Consider the following 22,676-nt stretch of genomic DNA (forward strand, 5'->3'; position numbering starts at 1 on the left):
GCTTAAATTCTGATTGATGTGTGTTGTGCCAACCCCAATAAAAAAAATATATAAAATCATGAATAAATAATAATATTAAATAATAAATAAATTAATGTGAGGAAAGAAATATATGCCTCACCTTGCCCTCCTGAGAAACGATGAATAGGGACTTGGATCCACCAGCAACATGGAGAGGGCGAAGGCTGCTTAGTGTTTCAGACAGTACTGGCATTTTGACCTTTGATCCCTTGAGACCCCCAAGCTGATCCTTGTCATTAAGGCCCCAGACAAGTACCTTAGGTTCTCCATCAAAGCTTATCACTGAGGTGAGACTCTTTCTAGACATATCAGTAATGTCATCCTGGTAAAGAAAGAAAACACTTAGAATTAGATTACATAAAAACCATGAACTATATGAACTGCAGGGTGTCTACTGGCCAGACAAAACAAAATTCCATGACTTTTCCATGTGTAAATTTGAAAAATTCCAAGTATTTTAATTCGGTATTTATTGCGACAGAATAACAAATTTAAAGGTTTTCAATAATATGTATATACAGTACTACTGAAAAATTTAAAGATGATATAGATGATATTAATCAAGAAATTAAAGACCCTTTTGTGATACACCCCTAGCCTAGTGATGAACATCGGCAAAGACCTTGACAACCCCCACCCACCTCCATATTTTTCTCCTCGAATTTGTGCGATTCACGTAGACCGACCTGGACATTCCAAAAAAGCCGGAAATCAATCAAAAACCGAAAAATCACATTCCTGATCCACCTATATGACTTATGATTAATATATGGAATAATCCACTTAAATAAAGTCACTTAATTATAAGAACAATTCATCTCAGACAATACTCACTGCAGAATTAGTAGGTATAACCTGTAATATTTGGCTATTTGATCGTTAACATGAAATATGATAGGTACAAAAATTATTCAGTTGTTGGAGTGGACTATTTACTGGAATTTGTTCCTAAAAGTTTAATTAATTACCTACTATGTAGCATATTATTAATTTATAGTAAGAATGCTTTCAAAATAACAATATTTTGAAGTTGAACTGAATTTGCATAAAATTCCAGGTTTATTTATAAAATTCCTTGGCTTTTCCAGCCCCAAGTAAAATTCACTGGCTTTTCCAGGTTTTCCAGACCAGTAGACACTCTGATATACAGTACTCAATGTCCACACAAAATATTATCAATCAGTGTAAACTATCACATCTATTCCATTGTAAGAGATTAAGTACATTACCATATCCAATCACTTTTTCATCTATTGGCTGAAAAAAAATTGCTTAGTGTCTCACCTCCACATCCTCATTGTCAGAGGCTAGGAATGAAACACTTGATGCTGGGTCACCAAAGTCATCCACGATCTTCCCCATCATTGCCAGACCATGGACCCGGCAGTCTATACCACCACTTTTGCACTGCTTAATGCTGATTTCGATGTATTTGACATACTGAAAAATAAAAATGCTCTCTAATGATCCTTCCTACAAGTTTCCTCTCTCACATTTCTTTGTAAAGTAAAGTCATTAATACTGTGAAGTCCAGAACCAGTTTTCACCAATAATTATCAATCATAATACAAGAACTATCATTACCATTTTAGATTTAATTGTATGACACAGGGCAGAGTCTATCTATCTACTGCCTTAACTCCTTTGCTAGTTTTTCATGTGTTGAATCAAGGGGAACAGAAACCTCAAAGAAAGACAGAAAATGACAGGGGAAGACTGGTGATAGACAAGTACTGTAGCTACAGAGTAAAAGGAATGAGATAAGTCAGCAAGATAAAAGTACCAATACATACTCACTCAAATCTTCCAATTATCAAGAGTTTTAACACCGTGGCTCAGGAAAATTCAAAGGCCAAGTAGACCTCTCCTTTTAATAAGTCCCTAAAGTTCTCCATGACATCTTCCTCAATATAAAACCAAAGAAAAATAAAACACTGAAATTACCTACCTCTTTCACACTTCGAAGTAAGGTAACCCATGTGTCTGATGGGGTGATTCTGACAGTGTTTAGCTCCCGCATCTTAGCTAGGGAGTCACCACCGCTGATCGCTAAGAGTGTTGGCATGTAGGAACTGTCTGCAGGATCTACAAGCAATCGGAGCCACTCGACCGCAATATTGGGCTGCATCTCTAAACGTATCCAGTGCTGTAGATTTAAAATGGTGTTACTTGTTTAAAATGTCACAACCAGACTTCTTTTATTTCTCTTCTAACTTACTACAATGCACAAATGTGAAACCAAGAAAGCTCAAAATCATTACAACATTAAGAGATGTAGTTTTAGAACAGCCAAGTCAATGTGAAGTCATTTTATTCAGAACATGACCTTGATTCATACCTTCCCTTCCTGTCCACAACTTTGCCAATAGCTTCCAGTGCCATCAATAAGCCTGTGGGCCCAGTTTTCTCGAGAAGACACACTAAGATTGCGTACACATCGATACCAGTCTTCCACCGTGCCATCAATACCTCCCAAGATACCTTCCTTCTTGCGGAAACGACCCCTGCCAGGAGGACCCGCGTAGACTGCTGGACTACCTGCCATCACATGATATGAACAATGTAACCATTCTTAGTTTTACGAGAAATCTCCAACAAATAAAATGAAAACTATTCGTGTGAGAAAATGTTTTAATTCCAAAATAAAGTTATCAATAAGCAGAATAAAATATTAAGTTAATTATACACCAATCTCACCTGGCTCGGCAATCCTGTTGAAGAGATGACGATGACTCCTCTTGGTCTGATAACACTCTTCACAGTAGTCGAAGTTATCGCACACTTTACATTTTAATCTTGCACCTGCAGAGTTGAGGCAATTTATCATGAGTACTGTATTAATTCATCACACACAAAACATCATTCAAGAAGGTTAAGCCAGACCCAACATGTACTCATTGTCTCTAGATGATGAGTTTATAACATAATATTCACATGGTGCTTCAACATACATATATCTTACTGGTCTGACATAATACAACCACCCAAACATCCTGGCAGTGCTCCCCTCAACAGTGAGATGTCCCAAGTAAGGAACCTGGGAAATTGTGAAAAGAATAATTCAACTACTTGAGGATGGTGAGGCCAATGCTTTGCTCTGCTTGGTCATCCATTCAATGTGAATTAGTAAACCAAACATGCAACCCCAATAGCTGTAATGTTTATATCTATGGGAAGATCTACCTACAGTACCTTTCAGGAACATTATATGCAAGATTGCAAACTTATGATACATCTCCAGACTTTGATGTGGGTATTCTAAACCACAATAGAAATATGTTTTAACTAAGCACATCATCTCACACTATATCAGGTAAGAATGAGGACTCAAGAAACAACTATCCCAGCAGTGAAGGAGAGAGAGAGAGAGAGAGAAGCATGAACCACTCACCAGGCTAGTTCTCCTCAACAAGCTTCTCATTACAATCACATTGACAAATGGACGACCATTAGTTTACCCAGAAGTATAAAAAAGTCTCTAGTTACTTAGTAGTCACTTGCCTGTAACAGGTGAGACCCCACATCCGTCACAGGTAACACCAAGGTGACACGATGGTACAACTTCCATTTCACTCACTAGGCCCTGCCAGTTGGGTTGTTGTGGGAAGTCAACCATCAGGTCTTGTCCATTACTGCTCACACCTGGTCAAAGGAAAAAGTAAAAAATATGACAAAAACTTATTAAGGCCAAGGTTATCAGTTCATATCAGGTTGTCATCCAAAAAATTCATTGTAGTAAACTGGTAATTATTTTCCTGATATTTAATTGTCTGACATGGAGATTAATAGAGTCTTGAGGTTATAATTCAATGATAAAAATATCACTTATCAATCACACGTTAGTCAGTTTCAAGGCGGTGGGGATGATCAACTGTCACCACACTCACTCCTCAAAATAATCTATTAATGCAATATTAAGAGAAAACCATAACTGCCTTCATCAAAATACAGACAAGGTAATGAATGATGAGGTTACCCAATTCCAATAAGACAATACGTCCTCAACACTTACTTGTAACAACACCAATGTTGCGGTGGTTGACAGAGCCCCACTTGTACTTGGGAGTAACCACACAACTTTTAACTCTTACTTTGTCTCCAACTCTAATAGGACCATTGGTAGCTAAGGGTGGTGGTGACTGGTCCAAGAGCTCGATGTGGATATATCGAACCCAGTAAGTGCCTCCTTTTCGATGCCAGTCAACCTGTTTAAAAAATTATTAAGTTTTCCAGTATTAAAGAGACATACAGTTAAGTGCACCTTACTCGGTCTAAAACTACACCCCTCATCACACAGTAACATCACCCTCCATAAAATGAAGAAGGCCTGATGAGAAGAATATAACTGTACATGGACATCAACTGAAATCAAACTAATAATTTTTCTATAATCAAATTAATGGGGATTTTGTTTCAGTAATAACTACCATGATGTCCAGTTAATCAGTGTATATGTATAAGTCACTCACAACAGAATAATACATAATCTCATTTCACACAAGAGCCAAAGCTAAATAATTACAAACCTGGACATTGAGATTATGCAAAGAGCCTCTGTCCACTCGAACAACTCTTCCGATGTCTCCCTCATAAACCTCTTCATATGTGCGACAGCAATGCACGGTCATACCAGGTGATATATGATCCCGTACGTACACAGCATATTCATCGTTGCTTGTAAATTCCACCCGTTTGCGATACACCTCAACAACAGGAGAGGTCTATGGGGGTTAGAGAAATACTTAAATACCAAACACTATCTAGACATATTCTTAAGAGATAATTTTTTTCCAAGTGGCATAGACATATCATTCTCTTACATTTCTCATCAACTGTGACAACTCTCCCTGATACTAATTCCCTCATTCTTTGTGTTTATTATCTCTTTTATTTTCCTGTATATTTTCTTCCATAATTCCAATTTTTTTTCATCTATAATGGACACTTAACACTCCAACACTCAATCAATCAATCCATTTCTCCACAAGCTTCAATCAAAATGCATTACGTGTCTTTATTCAAACAAAATACCTTGGCTATCCTTGGTCGAATTGACTTACCATTTACCACTGTTATATTGGTTGTATACCTGCATTGCCTATATATGTGTGTATGCTGAATCAACATAAGCTCGTATAATAATTTTACTGAATAAACATCTATCTATCTGTTTTGACCTATGACCTTACAGTCTTCATCTGTAAGGACGAAACACGTGTCAAATGTAAAACTCCTAAAGTCCACTTGTGTTTCCTCTACTACCACATCCCCTACAATCCTAAATATTCCCCATACAAGACAAAAAGAATTACTATACTGTACCTCTAATACTGGTGGATCATCATTGAATTCATCTGTCAGAGAATCAGCATCAGAATCTAGAACCTCTGGGGCAGTATCAGAGTCAGATAAGGTAATGTCTGCATGTTCAATAAGCCACACGACCAGTGACTCAGGACTTGGGGCTATTTCTGTGCCAAGACCTCCTGCAAAATGAGAGAATTGTGTTCTTATAATCAATTACAGTATTTATAACCCAGCGATAACTTTTTTTATGTGATGGTGGTGAAACAATTCATCCCATATATGTTTACTTCTATCAATTCTTAGTAATGAATGTCTGGATACTTTACTATCATATAACCATTCTCAAATGTGAACCTTTTACTACTGGTCACCTGTCACGGAGGAGACCCCGAGGAACCAGACATGAGACCCATCGACGTACCGTACCGGGTAATTTGGTCACTTACCTAAAGCTTTAACGGCATGTTCAACACTTTTCCGTGAGAATCCCATTTCCATGAACTGTCTAACCAAAGGAGACGGCGAGGCATTTCGCGTTCTCTTCCCCCGTGTTGTTTGTGCCGGGCGAGTTGGGCGAGTCTGAGTTAACAGATTATCACTTGGAATCCCAGGTGAAGGCGGTCCACCCAGAGAATGTTCACTCAGAGGTGTAGAGACGTCGTCATTGGAGCAAGGGGTGGTTGGTGAAGGCTGGGATATCTCTTCCGTGAGGCTTTCACAAAGAGCTAAGGCGGCAGTCTGGAAAGTTTGTATTTATCATCGAGTAAGATTTTCCTTCAACTATTAAGCATAAGGAAAAAATATATATATAATAAAAATCCAACATATTTTTAGGGGGAAAGTAAAAAGTAAAAAAAAATAAAAAATACAAAAACACCTATAATTGAAAAGAAGTAAAACGATAAATAAATAAATACGTTAACTGAAATTCTCTAGGAGTCAATAAAATAATGAATCAATAACACGCAAGGAATTTGCTCAACAATATTCGACTCTGAAACCACAACCACCACCACAAACATAATGTGTGATCTTGCATATACCACCACAGGCTACACTATGAACTGGAACTAGCCTTGAGATAACCTTACCTCCAGCTGTTCCCTTGTATATGTTGCCTTCACTGGAGATGGAGGGGTTGAGGCCGTGATCATCCTCTGGATCAAAAGAATCTGAAAATGATACCAATACATATTAGTAATGTATCCAATAATCCAACTCTATACAAGTACATACTTTCCATACATCCCATAATGCATCACTATACATACTTTCCATACATATCCGTCACTCATCTATTCACTGCAGGGTGACTCGGTGGCACTGACCTCTGAACTCTGGCTGGTGTCATCGACCACTGAATCGAGGTTGTTGGTAGAGTTATTGATGTCAGCTGTGTGTTGTAGAAGGACCAGCCGCAGAAGAGACTGATGACTTAAGAGTGCCCGGCAGGCATTCATCACCAACATTCGTAGCTTTAAAGAAACACGAGAGAAAGACTTAACCCCTTTGTGTACAGTCTCCCAAGAGTTGAATACAATCATCTGTCATCAGCCAAATAAAGTATTAAAAATGATGTCCCCATAGTGAAGGGGTTAACAGGTGTTTATCTAATACTGCTTATAATACTTACCTGTTGGAACAATTAATTTGCAACTGGTTATTATACCTTATTAAGCCTTAGTTCCATTCGTAAGATCTGAATACCATCCTAAGCACAATAAGGTACAAAATTCACCTCCTTTTCCATGTATTTATTTGAGTTTTACACAAGGTACTTACTGCAAGCAAAAGGTTATATAAATAGTATATATCTGAAAAGTACTCTGGCTTTTATTGATGTATCTCTCTGCAGTATACATCTAAAGTGTCAATATATCTCTACACTTCACATCAACAAACCAACACTGTACTAACACATAATTTTTTCTTACTTGTTGTATTCTTAATAGAGTAGGGGACAGAGCTAGAGGGCTGCTAACATGAAAACTTCTTGAATAGTCTCCTGAAAGAGCCACCAGGGACACCCACACTTGCACACAAGCTGTTGTTACACTAAGTCGATCTGCAAAGTACAGTATGTATAGTAAATAACACAGTACATTATCAGAACTAACTAAAGACCTACAGTGGTGATTCAGCTGTTGCAAGTCATGACAGACAAACACATATAAGGATAAAAAAATGCTATGTAGATTAATGTTCCTTGTACTGTATATCTATATTGTGTTTCACTTTCTCTCTTCTTTTTAATGCACTTGTAAAATGCCAAATAAAACAAAAATTAACTTAAAACTTTTGTCTCCTAAGGTGGGTTGAATAATACTAATTAAATACTGTAACTAATCTCCAATTCTCTAACATTTTTATGACCATCTGAACACATTTCAAACTCTGGTTCCCTCAAACACAATTGCATTTCTTCTGTTATTTACATTCATACATTTGAATGGTTTCTTTGTTAATGTTCTCCTGCTTTCTACTGCCTTACCTTTACCAGTTACATCTACATAGTGTTCCAACTGAAGAACAACACTACTGTAAATGAGAAGGCTGAGCATCATTCTAAACCTCATTCCTTTAGAACTAATTGTACATCAGAACTTTCACAACTAGCCAGAGAGTATCATTATGACTTTCTAGTGACTCCTTATAACCCCTTGTGTACAGGTCCCCTCTGAGCCAAATAAAATATAAGAAGTGGCATCCCTGTAATGAAGGGATTAAGCACTACAATGACTTCAAATGCTAGCTTTATAGTTTACTTTCATTCTTGGATTTCTTTGTCATACTTATAATTTCAGACAATTTTAGTACCCATACCTTCCTTAAACCTCAAATACTGTATGATCAGCCATAATCAAACCATTAGGCTAGCGGTCATATAACTTATGGACCCAACTTACCGATAGTGAAACGTTTTGTGGGTGATGGCACCACAGACGATAAACTCAATCTGAGGAGGTTCCCGCCCTCATGAGGCTGAACATAGACTTTGTGTTGACCAATACGAGCAATTGTACCTGTTGGGACATTGGTAAGGAAGAGTTGTTTTCATATAAATACTAAAGAAAATCTTAATATTACAACATTAATATTTAGTTCTAGTCATGTAATACCAACCAAAAGTAGCTAAAAGCAAAGTAGAGTTCAATAATGGCAAAGATTAAAACTTACCCAGTGCCCCCTCCTCTAAGATAACATCACCCCCAAGTCTGGGACGACCATCAACACCACCAATTATTGCCAGTGATGCTGCTATGCCTGTAGCCTGACCTGCTAAGCTGCCGGGACGACAATCATCAAACTGCAAATTTGGAAACTAATTAGTCTGGTAATGCAATACTACTGAAATTATCATAGGATAAAAATACAATAAACCTTTAATTTAAATAACTTCTAACTACTTACATAATTTCTACATAACACTGTACATACTTTTAGACCAAACTCTATAAAAATACAACCTCAATTATGTATAGGAAGAATTATGGTGCAGTAAGGCTTCACTATATCAAGCTTGGGTGACAAATTATTTCAACTTTATGTACAGTACCAGTTAGTAATTCAAGCAGCTGACAGTCTCCAATGTGGTATTATTACATTGGATATGGACACAGGTCAGTGGGTGAGGTAGACCCTATGAAAAAATATATACTAAAAACAATAGTACAGTATTACAATTAAAATAACAATGCCACGGGGTATATAAAAACATTTCACATGGCAGATTACAGATTTAATATTTGAGACTAACCTTAAACTGAAACTGTGAGAGATCAGACAACAATTGAACCACCAAGCCGAGACGATCAATAATTGCATCATTAATAACATTGTTCCAGACCGGGAGAGCATGAAGAGTTCTGACGAGGGAGACTACAGCTTCCACAACAGTGCTCGAGTGAGTTGACGTTATGGCCACACAGGTACCGTGAACCTTCTTGCCTGTCAAATAAAGAAAGACAAATTACAACAAGACAAAGAAATCATTATATAAATCAATGAGTATTATAAAAAATTACTTACTAAAATGAGGATGCTAAAGATTCACTCTATGTATTGTGTATGTGGCCGCCTCTGAGCTGAATAAAACTGTCTGCTATTAGCCAAGTGAAATATCAAAAGTAGCATCCCTGTAGTGGAGGTGAAGTCTCTAGCGTATTGCCAGATACCCAAAGAATGTTCTATACTACTGAGGGTATACACAAACACTTGTTGTCTTAAAAGTAGGTTCTATTCTCGTACGGGAGATATATACAAACAGTAGGACGCAGAAGCCTGTGGTCACGCCACCAGGACTCGGTCTTCTCTACTACATCTATCTATGTATTACTACGCACTGGCCTGTACAGATGCCAGCATTCACAAGCTGAATACATAAAGTATAAATGTGATAATTTATATACATAATATGGTGCACAATAAATAGAATATTACATAGAATTAATACATGTTCTGTAATACTTTACTATACATAATTAATGGAGTAATATAAGAGTAATATAATAATATACAGCTGAAGGTACTACTTTGTGTCCATATATATCATACAAAGTCAAGGATAAAAATAAATAAGTGAGGATGTTTCTATTTGTTGTTTTGCCTCTCTTCTGTTTTTATGTACAGTATGTCTATTCTACACTACACTACTTTCCTTATCAGTGCCCCTTAGCCCACCCCTCATGGAACAGGGAGAGGAGTAAAGATAATACATAAGCCCAAATCTTTAGCAACTGGAAGGTTTCAAGGCTCTGGGAAATGCTTCACTCTATAAGAATCTATCATCAAACATTTTTATATAATTCCACTAAACTTCCTTCAATAGTACATAAATTAACAACATAAATAGAAAACTGAAGACATACTTGTTGCACTAATAGCTGGATCGTTTGCACAGGTAAGGATGGTGTTGCCCAGTAGTGAAAATATACGGTCGAGCAACAGTTGTCTCTCCTCGAGGTCGTCAATACGGTGAGGCAGCACAGAGGTCAAGAGCCGCAAAGCAAGTATCTGCGATTTTAATACAACTTTAGCATGTTAAAAGCACTGGCTGTGAAAGAAACTCCAACAGAAAAACAAGACTCCCTCTTCATTCTCTCAAATTGCTGCAGCAAAGGTGTTCTTTTATAGTGTTCCCCAGCAAACACATCAACTCTAATCAAGATCAATGAAAACTCAAACATAAAAGTCCCACCATGGAAGCATACACAAATGGTACTTACCCGACGATAGAGAGATGATGCTCCCAAGAAAGTTTGTGCTAGGTTAAGGAGTAAGCTGACCCAAGGAGGAGTGGCCAAGTTCCTACACAATAAGGGAGAACAGCTGACGGACCGCACCAGACCCAGGGTGCACCACGAGCGATGTTGTTCCTCCAGGAGATGATCACGTTCTTTTGACTGAGTTGTACCAGCCTGAGGTATTACAACATACCCTTTAGTAACCATCTTCAGCAGCATGTTCAAACCCCTAAACCATGTAATGCTACTCTCTCCTGTTAATTATTTATACTTCTCAATAAAATATACAGCACTAGTAATTTTTGGTTGTTTTAGGCATCAAACTCATAAGTAATTCAGACATCCTCCCCACCACTCACCCCACCTAAAAAGATGTGCATCACAAATTTACCGTAACAATATCGTCCCAAAACATCATCTCGAAAATCCTAACCTGGACAATACTATGAAGTAGAGCGGCAACTGTCCGAACGCTCGCTGGGGTCATGCTGTGAGCACTCAAACCGGTTGATATGGTGATTGATCTTAACAACTGCAAGCAAGAATCTCGAAGTACCAAGATGGGATGTTTCCTCATACAGCTTGATTCTGTCTCTGGGGAAAAACAGTTGATATAATGATGTGTTAGCCTTGTCTATAGTGAGTGTGTGTGTGTTAGCCTTGTCTATAGTGAGTGAGTGTGTGTGTGGTGAAAGTGAGAAGAATTTAACTGTCAGCAGAAAACAGGACTAATACACAGATCACAGGAATAAAAGATATTAAAAGTGTAGTAGTGAAAAAGTCATAAAAAGACAAAATTAAGGTGAAGTTACGAGAGAATTTTGTCTAAGAGAGAGAAGGGAAAGAAAAACACTTGAGACAATTAGGCAAAGATTTGTGAGGATGGAAGTACAAACGGATGTTATGCACATATTACAATAGTTAGGGATTGCTAGTGAAAAGGCATAAGGTTCATTAACTAGAGGCTGAGATGCATAAATGTGCAAGTAAAAGAAGTAAAAATAAAAAGGGTAGTGCTGAAAAAGAGAAGAATGTTCTCAAAGTGTTCCTCAATAACCTGATGATTCATTTTCTTAGGCTACACTCACACTGCTGTTATGTCTGACTTGGTAGTCAATGACAAACTCAGACTCAAAAACATAATTGCAATCATCACTATTTCCTAATTCTCAGAGTTTTTTAATCCCTTGCTCTCCTGATGCTCATTCTTCCTCTTTCTCTCTCTACCTGTGTTACCACACCAACTAGAGGCATCCCTCATCCTTTTCACATAGTAACAGTTTTAACTCATAAAGCAGGCAATATGTAACTGCTCCACTTGTATGATAAGAAGCCAACATGCATAAATTCTTGGGCAAATTTCTGAAGCATTGGTGTTGGGTCTGACATACCAGGAGGTGCGGAGATATGTCGTGACCGAAGTGTTTGGAGGAGATTCCGCATGGACCACAATGCTTTAAATATAGAAAACGGCTCTTGTGACTACAATTCATAATCATACATGCTGTAAACTCAATGGTGCTTTGTGCACAAGCAAGAGTTTTTTTTTAATCAGATGATATACTACTGCATGAATAAGAATGATGTAAAATATGACTTCAGGGACCAGTGCAGCAGAATAATACCAACCGCTATGACTTCAATCAGCAAAATATACTGTTGTTGAGGAGTTTTGGTAATGTGATCAATACAAGAGCTTCCAAAGATACTCTACCATAGACAAGAAAGTCAAATGGTCAACTCGTACCCAAACAAATGATAACTAAATAAAAAAAATGTAATCTATGGGCCATGTAAAGAGGTAAGAGAGTGAGAGAAACTATATCACAACATGTTTACATCAAAGAGAAACAGAAACATTGAGTCATATCTAAAGTCTACACACACCATGAAAACTACCATCAGCCCATGACATGACACTGACTACACATGGTCAGACTTAAGGGAGAATACTGTACTTTATATTCAAGGACCACTATTAATAAGGACCACTGACAAAATTTGTCATTCAATTAACAGCTACTAAAATTTCAGAGCTAGAAAAATACTAGTTAACACACTAACACGAGTACTTTGTGGTGTCATCAAGCCTTATCACATATACTAATGGTCAATCAAGGTTGGGGACACAGGACCTAAGTATCAGTGAAAGCAGTCTCACTTTCAAACAATATTATTACTGTACTGTACATTTCTGCTTTAGTGTATTATATATTGTGACTGCCGAGGTGAAAGAAATACGGTACCAGAGCAAAAAAATGACATTCATTCAATCCTTTTGGGAACATCGTGTGAAATTTGTAAGTGAACAACTCTCTGTAAATGATGATATTATGAAAGACTACTATGAACCACTGTGACACTGTGATACTATAAGATAATGGTGATGTTTGAGGTTCTTAACATAACCAACTCTACACCCTTGTCTGTAACTTTTTGATGTATAGTTTACGTACGAGTTTAGGTAGTCAACAAGTTTCCATTTACGGTACATCTGTTTTTAGTGAGCAGCAAACATTAATATTCTGCTGCACTGGGAAGGAAGGTTTGCTAAATCTCCCAATTAATTAAAAAAAAAAAAAACCTGAATTTTGAGGGTTTAAGTTTTCAAAAATAACTAGACTGTATTGTATAGACCTGATACTTTACAAATTACAATCAGGGTCAAGTGAAATAATTCTTATCCTCAATATACAGTACTTGAAAGTGAGTTACTTAAAACCTTGTAAGGGACACAACATTACAAAAACAACACATGAATCTAACATTTATCCTAATCCATGTGGTAATACTGTACTGAGGTGGACTAAATACAACTAATCAGTATATAGAGTTTGATATACAGGACCTGAAGTGCACTATCACTGTATGTTAAGCTACAGGTAGTCTAAAATATTACAGTGATCCCTCGGTGAACAAACGCCTCGGTTAACGAATTACCTTCCATAAGATTCTTCACTTCGGTTAACGAAAAAATTTTGGTTAACGAATTCCTTACGAATTTTTCCCAACATGTTTTCGCCTGCTCACCAGCTGTAGTATTAGTCCGCCAATACAGTAATTGGTTTTAGGGCTTAAATTCGTTACCATTTGAGTAAATATCAAGAAGGTTGTACTATTCAATAATTTTCCAAGTCTTATATTAAAGTTTTTAGTCATTTTAACAATTACTTAACATAATTGAAGAACAGGTAACTAGTTTTTAGCACGCCAAACAGCCACTCAACACACCCAAAATGGCGTCATTGTGTGTCCCAGCTCTGTGGAGGAAGTTTCTTGCTTGAGACTCTCTTGAATATAAACTATTTTTATGTTTTTACAGTACAATTATTGGTCATTCTGAAGTTTATTTTACATATTGACAATATATAATGCAGTGCAGTGTTGATTTAAAGAAAATAATCTTGAATTACACCTAGTGTACTTAAAATTTTATGGGTGAAATGGCAGCATGGGGTGACTTTTCTTCCACCCCAATGCCTTCTCTTCTCCCTTCTCCTCCACCCCCATTCTAATTCCCATCATCATCATCATCAACCAGGAGCCTTCTACATGCACACCTCAAAGTAAGTGTACTTTACTGCATTTATTTTTAGTTTGTATGTAATTTTCGGTGAGCTGGAACCAATTACCCAAAATCCCATTGAAACTATGGTTTCGGTTAACGAACGACCTTCTGGAACGAATTGTGTTCGTTAACCGAGGGACCACTGTACTATGTATGACACAACTATCTAATATGTTTGCAAAAAAAAACAAAAAATGCTTTTAATATTTGGATCATTTATTGCAGGACTTGTAATGATGGAAACTCTAGTGGAAATATAACCATCTTAGGTACAGTACAGTACATCAAGTTATTTTCTTCCTTCCATACTTTAATCAAAATATGACAATCTCCTTACACAAGAACTGTTAACACGACTCTAAAAGACAATTGAAAATTTTTTAAGCCAGATTATACAAGAGTTATGCAAAATTTTCATAAAATTTCCACTGAAAATGTGACAAACTTTACCCTGAAGCAGCTGTGGTAGAAGTATATTACAATTAAACCAGAGGTCAGGAAGAAAACACTTAATTTTGTGTTTGCAGACTGTATGAACTTATAAAGCTTCATATAATATTTATTCGTTGTTAAATAGTGACTGAATGCTCTCTTGTGAAACTATTTATTGTTAATACAGAATACCTTCTAATACATTCAGAGTCAACTGCTGTGATATCTAGAATCTTTGATAACTTATAAATCAAATCTCAACATGGTTGTAAGCCCTGTGTTGTGTTCTGTAGTACAACAGATGGAGGAAATACAAATGTCAACATAAGAGTTCAACCCCGAGTGGTGATAATGTACATTGTGTACCAAGGTCAGAGAAAAGCTGCATATTCTGACAGCTGTATAGTACAGTACATGGATCACACAGGCAGACACAAAAATATACTTGAAGATAAGATCAGTGGTCGTATTATCGGAAGCTTTGATAAATATCTGAAAAGGTTTCATCCCATTATAAATTAACAAGTTAATGCACAATGTATACTGATGTAGCACCAGGAGTCATATAATGGAAGCTGAGCTGTTTTAGGTGGATCAGAGGACTGAGTGATTGGTTTACCAGCAGCTGTAGTCAAGAAGAGATGTTCTTTTTAGTAAGGCTGCTCTGTGAATTCACCAAGGGAACAGTATGAGAGATGTGGACAGCAGCAGAGTACATGCTAAAAATACTTATTTATCAATATCGTTTACCTTTTTGTCATGCATAGTTTGTACAAGCCTTTTCCTACCATGATACAGGGTAGCTGGACAGGTACAAATCCCAAGTTTCTTAGCATTACAGCAGCAAGTGGATTACCCAACCCAAGAGACAGGCTGCTAATCCATTTAAGAGCTGTTCCACCACCAGTAGGCACACTTGACAGTGTTCTCTTTTACTGCTGAGTTATCAAGGGCTAGTGCACAAGGAGGGAACCCAATCCTCCACGTAGGTCACAAATTATATTATAAAATGCGCAGAAAAAGAACAAAATTACAGGATATCATCGACTGGTTAAAGTTGTGTAATACTGTATATGTGAAAGTCAATAACAAACCAAATTAAAGCTACTATACTAAAGATATAGAGAAAATATATATGGAGGAAGTTCAAACAGCATCTTTAGTAGTGTACTGGGATAATGAAGACATTCATAACTACGGTACTCTTGTGTGTTTCAGTAACTATGGCAGAAGTTAGAGCTGAAGAAAGCTGTGTCACGAGGAAAATATACACTACAAGTATTCTGAAAGGCTCTACAGCTATGGCATCCACTATTAGTAATAAAATACAGTACGTATACAGTAGTTAACAAACAATAAATCATAAATAAAATTCTTTTTCAATAAAATAAATATAACTTTGAGAGAACACTGATACACTCCAAGTCATTAATTTTCAAAGAAGATAATCTTTCAAGGAAATCCATGACTACAAACATGGCTGACCTCTTTAACTGATCACCTTCTAAAAAAATGTAAAAATTCCCACCTTTGATTATTGACACATTATTAAGATTTTTAATGTAATAAAATATATGAAAAAGGAGTGTTCAAGATTAACAACAAATCAACGTAGAACTAAATACCGGTACTCCAAACAACGACTGATTAAAAAAACACCGCACGGATGAGATAGGATACCGGCTTCTTTTATGAATTAAAAACTTCACCCCCTGGAAATCCCATCAAAGTTTTGAGGAGACAGACACTAAGAAGAAGAAGAAGAAGTTCCTGTTCATGAGATAAAAAAATATATATAAAGGGGAGATACAAGAAGAAGAAATAAGCCTGGATGAGTCATAGTTAATCAGTTATTCAAGCTTCAACATAAAACCTTTGCAGTACAGTATTCAATATGGCCATTCTGAGATAATTTAAATCATGAAAAACCATAAACCAATCATGAAAAAATAAATAAAAAATTATATGATAGTGTCAACCTACCTTCCTCTTCCTCTGTGTCCGAGTCACTCTCCGGGGCTGGTGGGAGGGGGGAGTCGACCAGCTTCAGGTCATACTTGCCCTCCTTCCCCATGCGGTATGAATTGGTCGAGCCGTTGTCCCACTGGACGCGAATCCAGCCGTCCTCCCCTAACTCACCGATAACAGTTCCTTCACCTGGTAATGGACCGTCCTGATCACCCCACTTCCAGTCTATCCCACGGACCACTCTCGTCCCCACCTGACATAAAGACAATCAATACATTCAACATCTTTGGGTGAATTGAAAATTAACAATAATTTGCATATAAATATTTTCTAGTACTGCATATGAAAAATAAGACTATATTATACAGTTAATTTTATGGAACAGTATTGTTGGAAAATTCATTATCATTTAATTCAATAAGACTCTTTTTGAGAAGGTTGTAACATTAAGAGAATCAAAAAAGAGAAGAACACAGCTGACAAAAGAGTAATTCAAGAAATAATAAAGTCAATGAAAGCAATAGCAATATGCCTGTGTACTACTAAATTACAAGTCATATTATTTACACGAGGTAATCTGTAGGTGCTTGTAGATTACCAATTACGCCTTTCTCTGTCATATAAATGAAGTGTCAAGGAGTGAAAACATAAAGTACAAAGGTCATCCATCAGAAACAAACCTTCATCATAGCTGCAAGTTCTGGGCCAGAGAGTGGAGGCGGCGGTACACGAGGCTTCTTGGCTGCCTCTTCAAATATTGCCACAATCTCCTCCTTGTCGTCACTCCTGTTGCTTGATGCACATGATGGACCTGTAATATACATATAACATTCTTGTTTAAATAGACTTCATTTCAATAAATATCTCTACTAATTAAAGATTTCTCATACTTTACTTAGCTGGGTGGTTCTTATATGCTCTCCTCTACACAAACACATCTATTTTAGTTTTCCAACATTTAAAAAGTATCATTGTCAAATCTATTTACAATGAAATCTCATTATCAAAGACCGAAGATACGTGAACAAAATAAGGTTACACGACACAGACAAAAACGCTTGACACTGTAAACATTCACTTAAAAACTCCCCTCCTATATGTACTCCTTCATCCTATTCTTTCATAGTAACTTCACTCATTCTTTTACCCACATCTGCCTCAAACAGTTTCATTCAGAGAGAGTGAGTGAGTGAGTAAGGCCAGCTACGTGTTGTTGATTTTCCTCCCACAATTAATCTAAAAGTCGATACTGTACTGTCAAAGGTAGAAACTGTTTGTTAAATACATGCATCCAATTTGGGGTGAAAAACTTTAACCAAATGGACCAGACGGAAGAAACACTTAATGCACCGTTACCGACAGCAAGAGGAGCGTAAAATATAAACACCATGATGCAAGTTCGAGAATGACTTGGTATGGAGTAAACCAATAGATTAATGGAACAGTAAGAGATCCCAAGTAATATAAATAGTATCATATCAAGCAGTGGAATACCATCATCTATCAAATGGCATTCTTCTGATTATATAATTTGTTTAACCTGAACCCAAGTTAATACATATGATACAGATAGCAATCAATGTAACTTCAAAGTAATTCATAAGATATTAACCCATTCTTCAATAAACAATATATACATAAATTCAACATAATCCCTTACCAATGAGTCTTAATAGCGTCTGCATCAAGGCCAGCAGACCACCTGATATAAGGAGACTCAGGTCAGCTCCACTGTGTGTTCTTGTTGATAAGCACACCAGAGCCAGAACAAACCTGTACACATCTTTCATTAGAGCCTGGGAGACTTATTATACAGATCACAAGCTTAAGGATATTTTAGAAACTTTTATATAAGATCTGGCAACTGTAATGACAAATATATTACATACAGTAAATCTTTTATCTGAAATATAAAATCAGTGTAGCACCTGGAAAGAGGCATGGAAGCCAAAATGTTGTGGTCCCGACAGCTGATGTTGGAGTCTTTGTAGGTAGGGTTGTCTTTGCTCTTTAGTAACCTGCCTGTTGAATGGGCGGCAACACAGAATTGCTCAGCTTTCAGCACATGAGCCCGTAGTTCACCAACAGACCATTCCCACACTTTAGCCCATGATGCTTTCAGCATGGCCCGTTGGTAAACAGGAACTAGAGGAATGTTTTCCAGGCAGTCCGGAAGAACAAGGCTGTTGACAGGGAAAAAATTCTTAAGCAAAATTAGATTCTCCCTAAACTTTAATGGTGTTGCATGAAGGAGGACATACCCAAAACATACCAAAATATAAGTAAAGTACAGTATATGTAATGAACTAGGCACCATCAATGAATGCAATGTATTGCTCAAGGCAAGAACCCCTGAATAGCAAACTTCTTTATCTGACCAAAGATGCATCCCCAATACTGTATCATACCACATACACATAAAAATAACAGCAAACCCTTGATAAATCAGAATGGTTAGAGCCTCGTATACTCACAGTTATCGAGGGTTTACTGTACGTGAACGAACATAGCTCGTTACTTTGAGAGTTTTACTTACGTATTTTTGGGGGCAAATGGCAACAGTCCGAGCCATCCGTTGATGACAGTGAGCCTTACAGATGGCAAGAAGTTGCTCTTCTGAACTAAGCCAAGGAACATTTCAATACCACGCAATCGCATCTCTGCTCTCTCCATCTGAAAAGCGGATCATTGCCACTGTGAGAACCCACTAAATAAAATTACCAAATCACCTAAGCTAACTCCAATGCAGTTTTATTTCACCTAAATATTAACCACCCTTAAAGTAACCTAACCTATCCTATCCAAACCCAGCCTAACCTCACCCCCCTATATAGTATTAAGGTGGTTAGGTTAGGTTAATGTTAGGGTGGTTATTCTTTAGGTCAAATAAAATTGAGTTGAGACTCCTGAGGTGATCCCAATTATCTTTCAGAATGTCCGAGTTCAATATAAAGATGAAAAAAAAAAAGTTCTAATTTGGTTCACTCTTACTTACACTACACTACTAAAGGAGAACCACTATTACTGACCTGGGTGAAGAAAGCTTTGCGCATGGCTTCAATATTAATGCTTTCTTCGGAACAAACAAATTCGATGACTTTTGTTGCGATTTCCACAATTTTTGCGGTAGGAGGTGGAGCAGTTGGTGTCAGAACTGTTGGAATAACCTCATCATAATTCAGATTTAATGCAATAAGAAGAATTAACAAGAGTCATACCTCAATATACCGTAACGGCACTGCCACATTTGACCTTTTAACCTGTAGGCTTGACTTAAATTGACAGATTCACAAAGTCTCATCAAAATATCAATGTTATGCCATGTCATAATACAGTATAACGTGTGTGTGTGTGTGTGTGTGTGTGTGTGTGTGTGTGTGTGTGTGTGTGTGTGTGTGTTGTGTGTGTGTGCAGAATATTATGTGGCAGACAGGTAATGACACCATAATACTGTGTCAGTCTTCCATCTTATCCTCAACAACCTCCTTCAACTACACATCACTCCACACTAAACGTTTCTATAACTTACGGGAGGAGGGTCTGGAGGGCGAGCGTGTGGCTCCTGATGGTGATGGAGATCTCTTCAGGTTTAGACTTACAGATGCCTTCTTCCCTTCACCTTGCTGTTTTTTAGTATCTGCAGTAATCTTCAATTCCTTTTCTAGAGCGTCCATGTCCCCATCGAGTTTCATGTTGTCGTCCATGGTGACCTCAGACAGGTGACTCAGGTCGGTGGTGGGTTCAGTCAAGTCCTTACACAAATCCTCTTGTTTGTCCAAGAGCCCACTTCTAACATCGTCACAGCCGCCAGGGCCATTAATTCTGTCTTCGCTGTTGCTATTACTGCCAGTACTGATGCTGATATCTTCAATGGAACCACTTGCTTCCTTGGAACCCTTTAAAAAAACAAAAAACAAAACATTAATCACGAGCTGAACATTTCAATATTTTTTGTTTACTCTTTGAAGTCTTTTTCCACTAAATGCAAAGTGGCCAGAAACAAGAGCAAACACACATACATTTTCCATTCCATTCAGTGTCGTTACTTTATTGTTATTACGACAAGAGATGTGTCCTGCCATGGTACTGCCCTTCCACATGACCCTAAAGCTAGTCTATCCCTGCCACTTTATACAACACAAGTTAAATACTGTATAAAAGTACAATGACAATGAGGGTAAGCCATAAGCTCTTCTACATGTAGTGCAGAGAAGCTAAAAATTAACACCTAAAACTAATGAGCAAAGAATTTACATATTTTGACAATGATTCTCATCATCCTGAAAGCAGTTTTCTTCTATGCCTTCATATTTCCTTACCTCTTCTTAGATCAGATATCCCACATTCAGTTTTAATACATTTTGTCACCGGTTCAGTATAAACATATTTTAACCTAACCTAGCCAGGGCTTTATCATCTCCAAAATAAAAACAATATTATCTAAATATAAAGAATATAAAACGATATTCAATGGACTGGTGGTGAATTGTCTGGTGACAAAATTTCTGCCCACTCCCATGTTCCTGCCATGTATCCATACTCTTAACAGTTGAAGCAGCTGACAACAGGTACACACAGATTCACCTGCGGTTCATCCTTCTCCTGAGTTGTGGCTGTGGTGTCATTGGACCGCAGACGAAGTAACTGAGTAGCTTTTCTCCACCTTGACATGCCACGCACAGCAAACTTATCTAAGGCCTCAACCTCTCCACAGCTGGCAGGGCGAACTTCATAAAAGACAAACCTGAGGTGAAAATTAAGATAAAAGATTTAAGTATAAATTCAATTTTCCAATACCAATATAGAACTGTATAGATATTTTACTTTTGTCACAGTAAAAGTACTGTACTTAAAGGACACAATCTGTCATACGTTATTACTCAATATAAGAACATGACCGCTGATACTGTACTAAGTAAATTTCAGTAAAGAAGTGAGTACAATATCCTTTTTTATCATCAAAATGCAATGAACACATAAAATTTTGCTGTACGTATCTATGAACTGTGAAGGATGGTGGAAAAGAATTTTACTATGGCATTTGAAATTTCAGATCAGGTGGTCTGTCCACATGAAACTCCCTGCATAAAAATAATGAAGGGATCAAAACCCAATCCATTGAGTATGTACTATCTCTAAAGGCTAGTCAATAATCTGGTCCCAACATATTGTAACAACTCGATGATACATAAAGTTTCCACTTCACTAGTTTGATACTTCATGTTCTCTTTTACTCACCTGCATCTTTCCATCACTGGGGCACACACCTCCTTGTAAGATCGAGTGAGTTCTTGTCTTCTTCTAATTAACAGCCACTTTGTGTTGTGGACGTGACGGATGAGTTCCTGCAAGCCTCGAGGCAACTCTAAGGTTGTTTCCCAACCATGGCTGTCATCTGCACTCAGGGCCAGGCCTACAGGGTAAACATTTTTGTCATGTATTTAATGGTGCTGCAGAGCTGTTTGTTAGAGTATACTGTACTACTTAGAATTTATCATCATCTGCTACAGGTTGCTTAGAGCTTATAATCATCATATTCACAGGTCCCACTATTATGTGAACATGTCTTATCTTACAGGATGTCTCCCCAAAGAAAGATAGATTAAATAAAGACACTATTATAATTATTAAAACTTTGAGAAGATATTTGAGAGGAAGAACAGTCTCTCCCTGACATCATGTAATCTCACCTTGCTCAAGAACCTCAATTAGCTGAGGTGTGAGATGTGTGTGACGCAGGAGAGTTGCAGACATAAGACGCCCAGCTTCTTCTATTGGGTGATCCAGAGAAAAATTGGTGTGCAGAGAGTGCCGTCCTAAGTGACGTATTTCCCGATCACTCACCGAGAGAAACATCTGGACGTACGGATCCTGAAAGACAAAATTTGAAAACTTATTATGTTAACACTTCAAAGAGATTTTTATGATCTGTATTCAAGCTACATTTTTCATTATTTGAATGGAAACAAGTGAAAATCTCATGAAAAATTAAATCTTCTGCAAAAAAATGGCCTCAGGACCCTGGCTAAAACTCTTTGAGGTGATTCATGCAATACTTCCTCTGTGCACTAGAGTATAATCTCTGCATTTAATACATTTCACACACTACCTTACTATTACAACACTAGTCTTCCTCA

At 37.3% G+C, this 22,676-nt stretch overlaps 1 protein-coding gene across 2 annotated transcripts in view; it reads right to left on the reverse strand.

The window, feature by feature from the left end:
- LOC121862905 (E3 ubiquitin-protein ligase HERC2-like) overlaps nt 1-22,676 on the reverse strand; it is a 68,591-nt gene that overhangs the window by 25,982 nt on the left and 19,933 nt on the right. Inside the window, exons 26-55 of one of the 2 annotated variants that reach the window (XM_042361311.1) lie at nt 22,230-22,410; nt 21,778-21,952; nt 21,124-21,283; nt 20,069-20,435; nt 19,569-19,693; nt 19,076-19,212; nt 18,468-18,722; nt 18,200-18,312; nt 17,220-17,350; nt 16,555-16,792; nt 11,963-12,025; nt 11,005-11,165; nt 10,554-10,745; nt 10,197-10,341; nt 9,086-9,276; nt 8,506-8,635; nt 8,235-8,351; nt 7,263-7,393; nt 6,657-6,803; nt 6,420-6,500; nt 5,775-6,066; nt 5,344-5,507; nt 4,548-4,742; nt 4,034-4,226; nt 3,523-3,663; nt 2,719-2,823; nt 2,360-2,559; nt 1,970-2,167; nt 1,306-1,461; nt 122-343 (exon numbers count right to left, since the gene is read on the reverse strand). In XM_042361311.1, the coding sequence (XP_042217245.1) occupies nt 122-343; nt 1,306-1,461; nt 1,970-2,167; nt 2,360-2,559; nt 2,719-2,823; nt 3,523-3,663; nt 4,034-4,226; nt 4,548-4,742; nt 5,344-5,507; nt 5,775-6,066; nt 6,420-6,500; nt 6,657-6,803; nt 7,263-7,393; nt 8,235-8,351; nt 8,506-8,635; nt 9,086-9,276; nt 10,197-10,341; nt 10,554-10,745; nt 11,005-11,165; nt 11,963-12,025; nt 16,555-16,792; nt 17,220-17,350; nt 18,200-18,312; nt 18,468-18,722; nt 19,076-19,212; nt 19,569-19,693; nt 20,069-20,435; nt 21,124-21,283; nt 21,778-21,952; nt 22,230-22,410 (5,106 nt within the window). The remainder of the gene's footprint in view (nt 1-121; nt 344-1,305; nt 1,462-1,969; nt 2,168-2,359; nt 2,560-2,718; nt 2,824-3,522; nt 3,664-4,033; nt 4,227-4,547; nt 4,743-5,343; nt 5,508-5,774; nt 6,067-6,419; nt 6,501-6,656; nt 6,804-7,262; nt 7,394-8,234; nt 8,352-8,505; nt 8,636-9,085; nt 9,277-10,196; nt 10,342-10,553; nt 10,746-11,004; nt 11,166-11,962; nt 12,026-16,554; nt 16,793-17,219; nt 17,351-18,199; nt 18,313-18,467; nt 18,723-19,075; nt 19,213-19,568; nt 19,694-20,068; nt 20,436-21,123; nt 21,284-21,777; nt 21,953-22,229; nt 22,411-22,676) is intronic. The other variant, XM_042361312.1, reaches the window with a different exon arrangement.

The sequence above is a fragment of the Homarus americanus genome, unplaced genomic scaffold, assembly GCF_018991925.1.
Source record: "Homarus americanus isolate GMGI-L3 unplaced genomic scaffold, GMGI_Hamer_2.0 scaffold24922, whole genome shotgun sequence".
Taxonomy (NCBI): Eukaryota; Metazoa; Arthropoda; class Malacostraca; order Decapoda; family Nephropidae; genus Homarus; species Homarus americanus.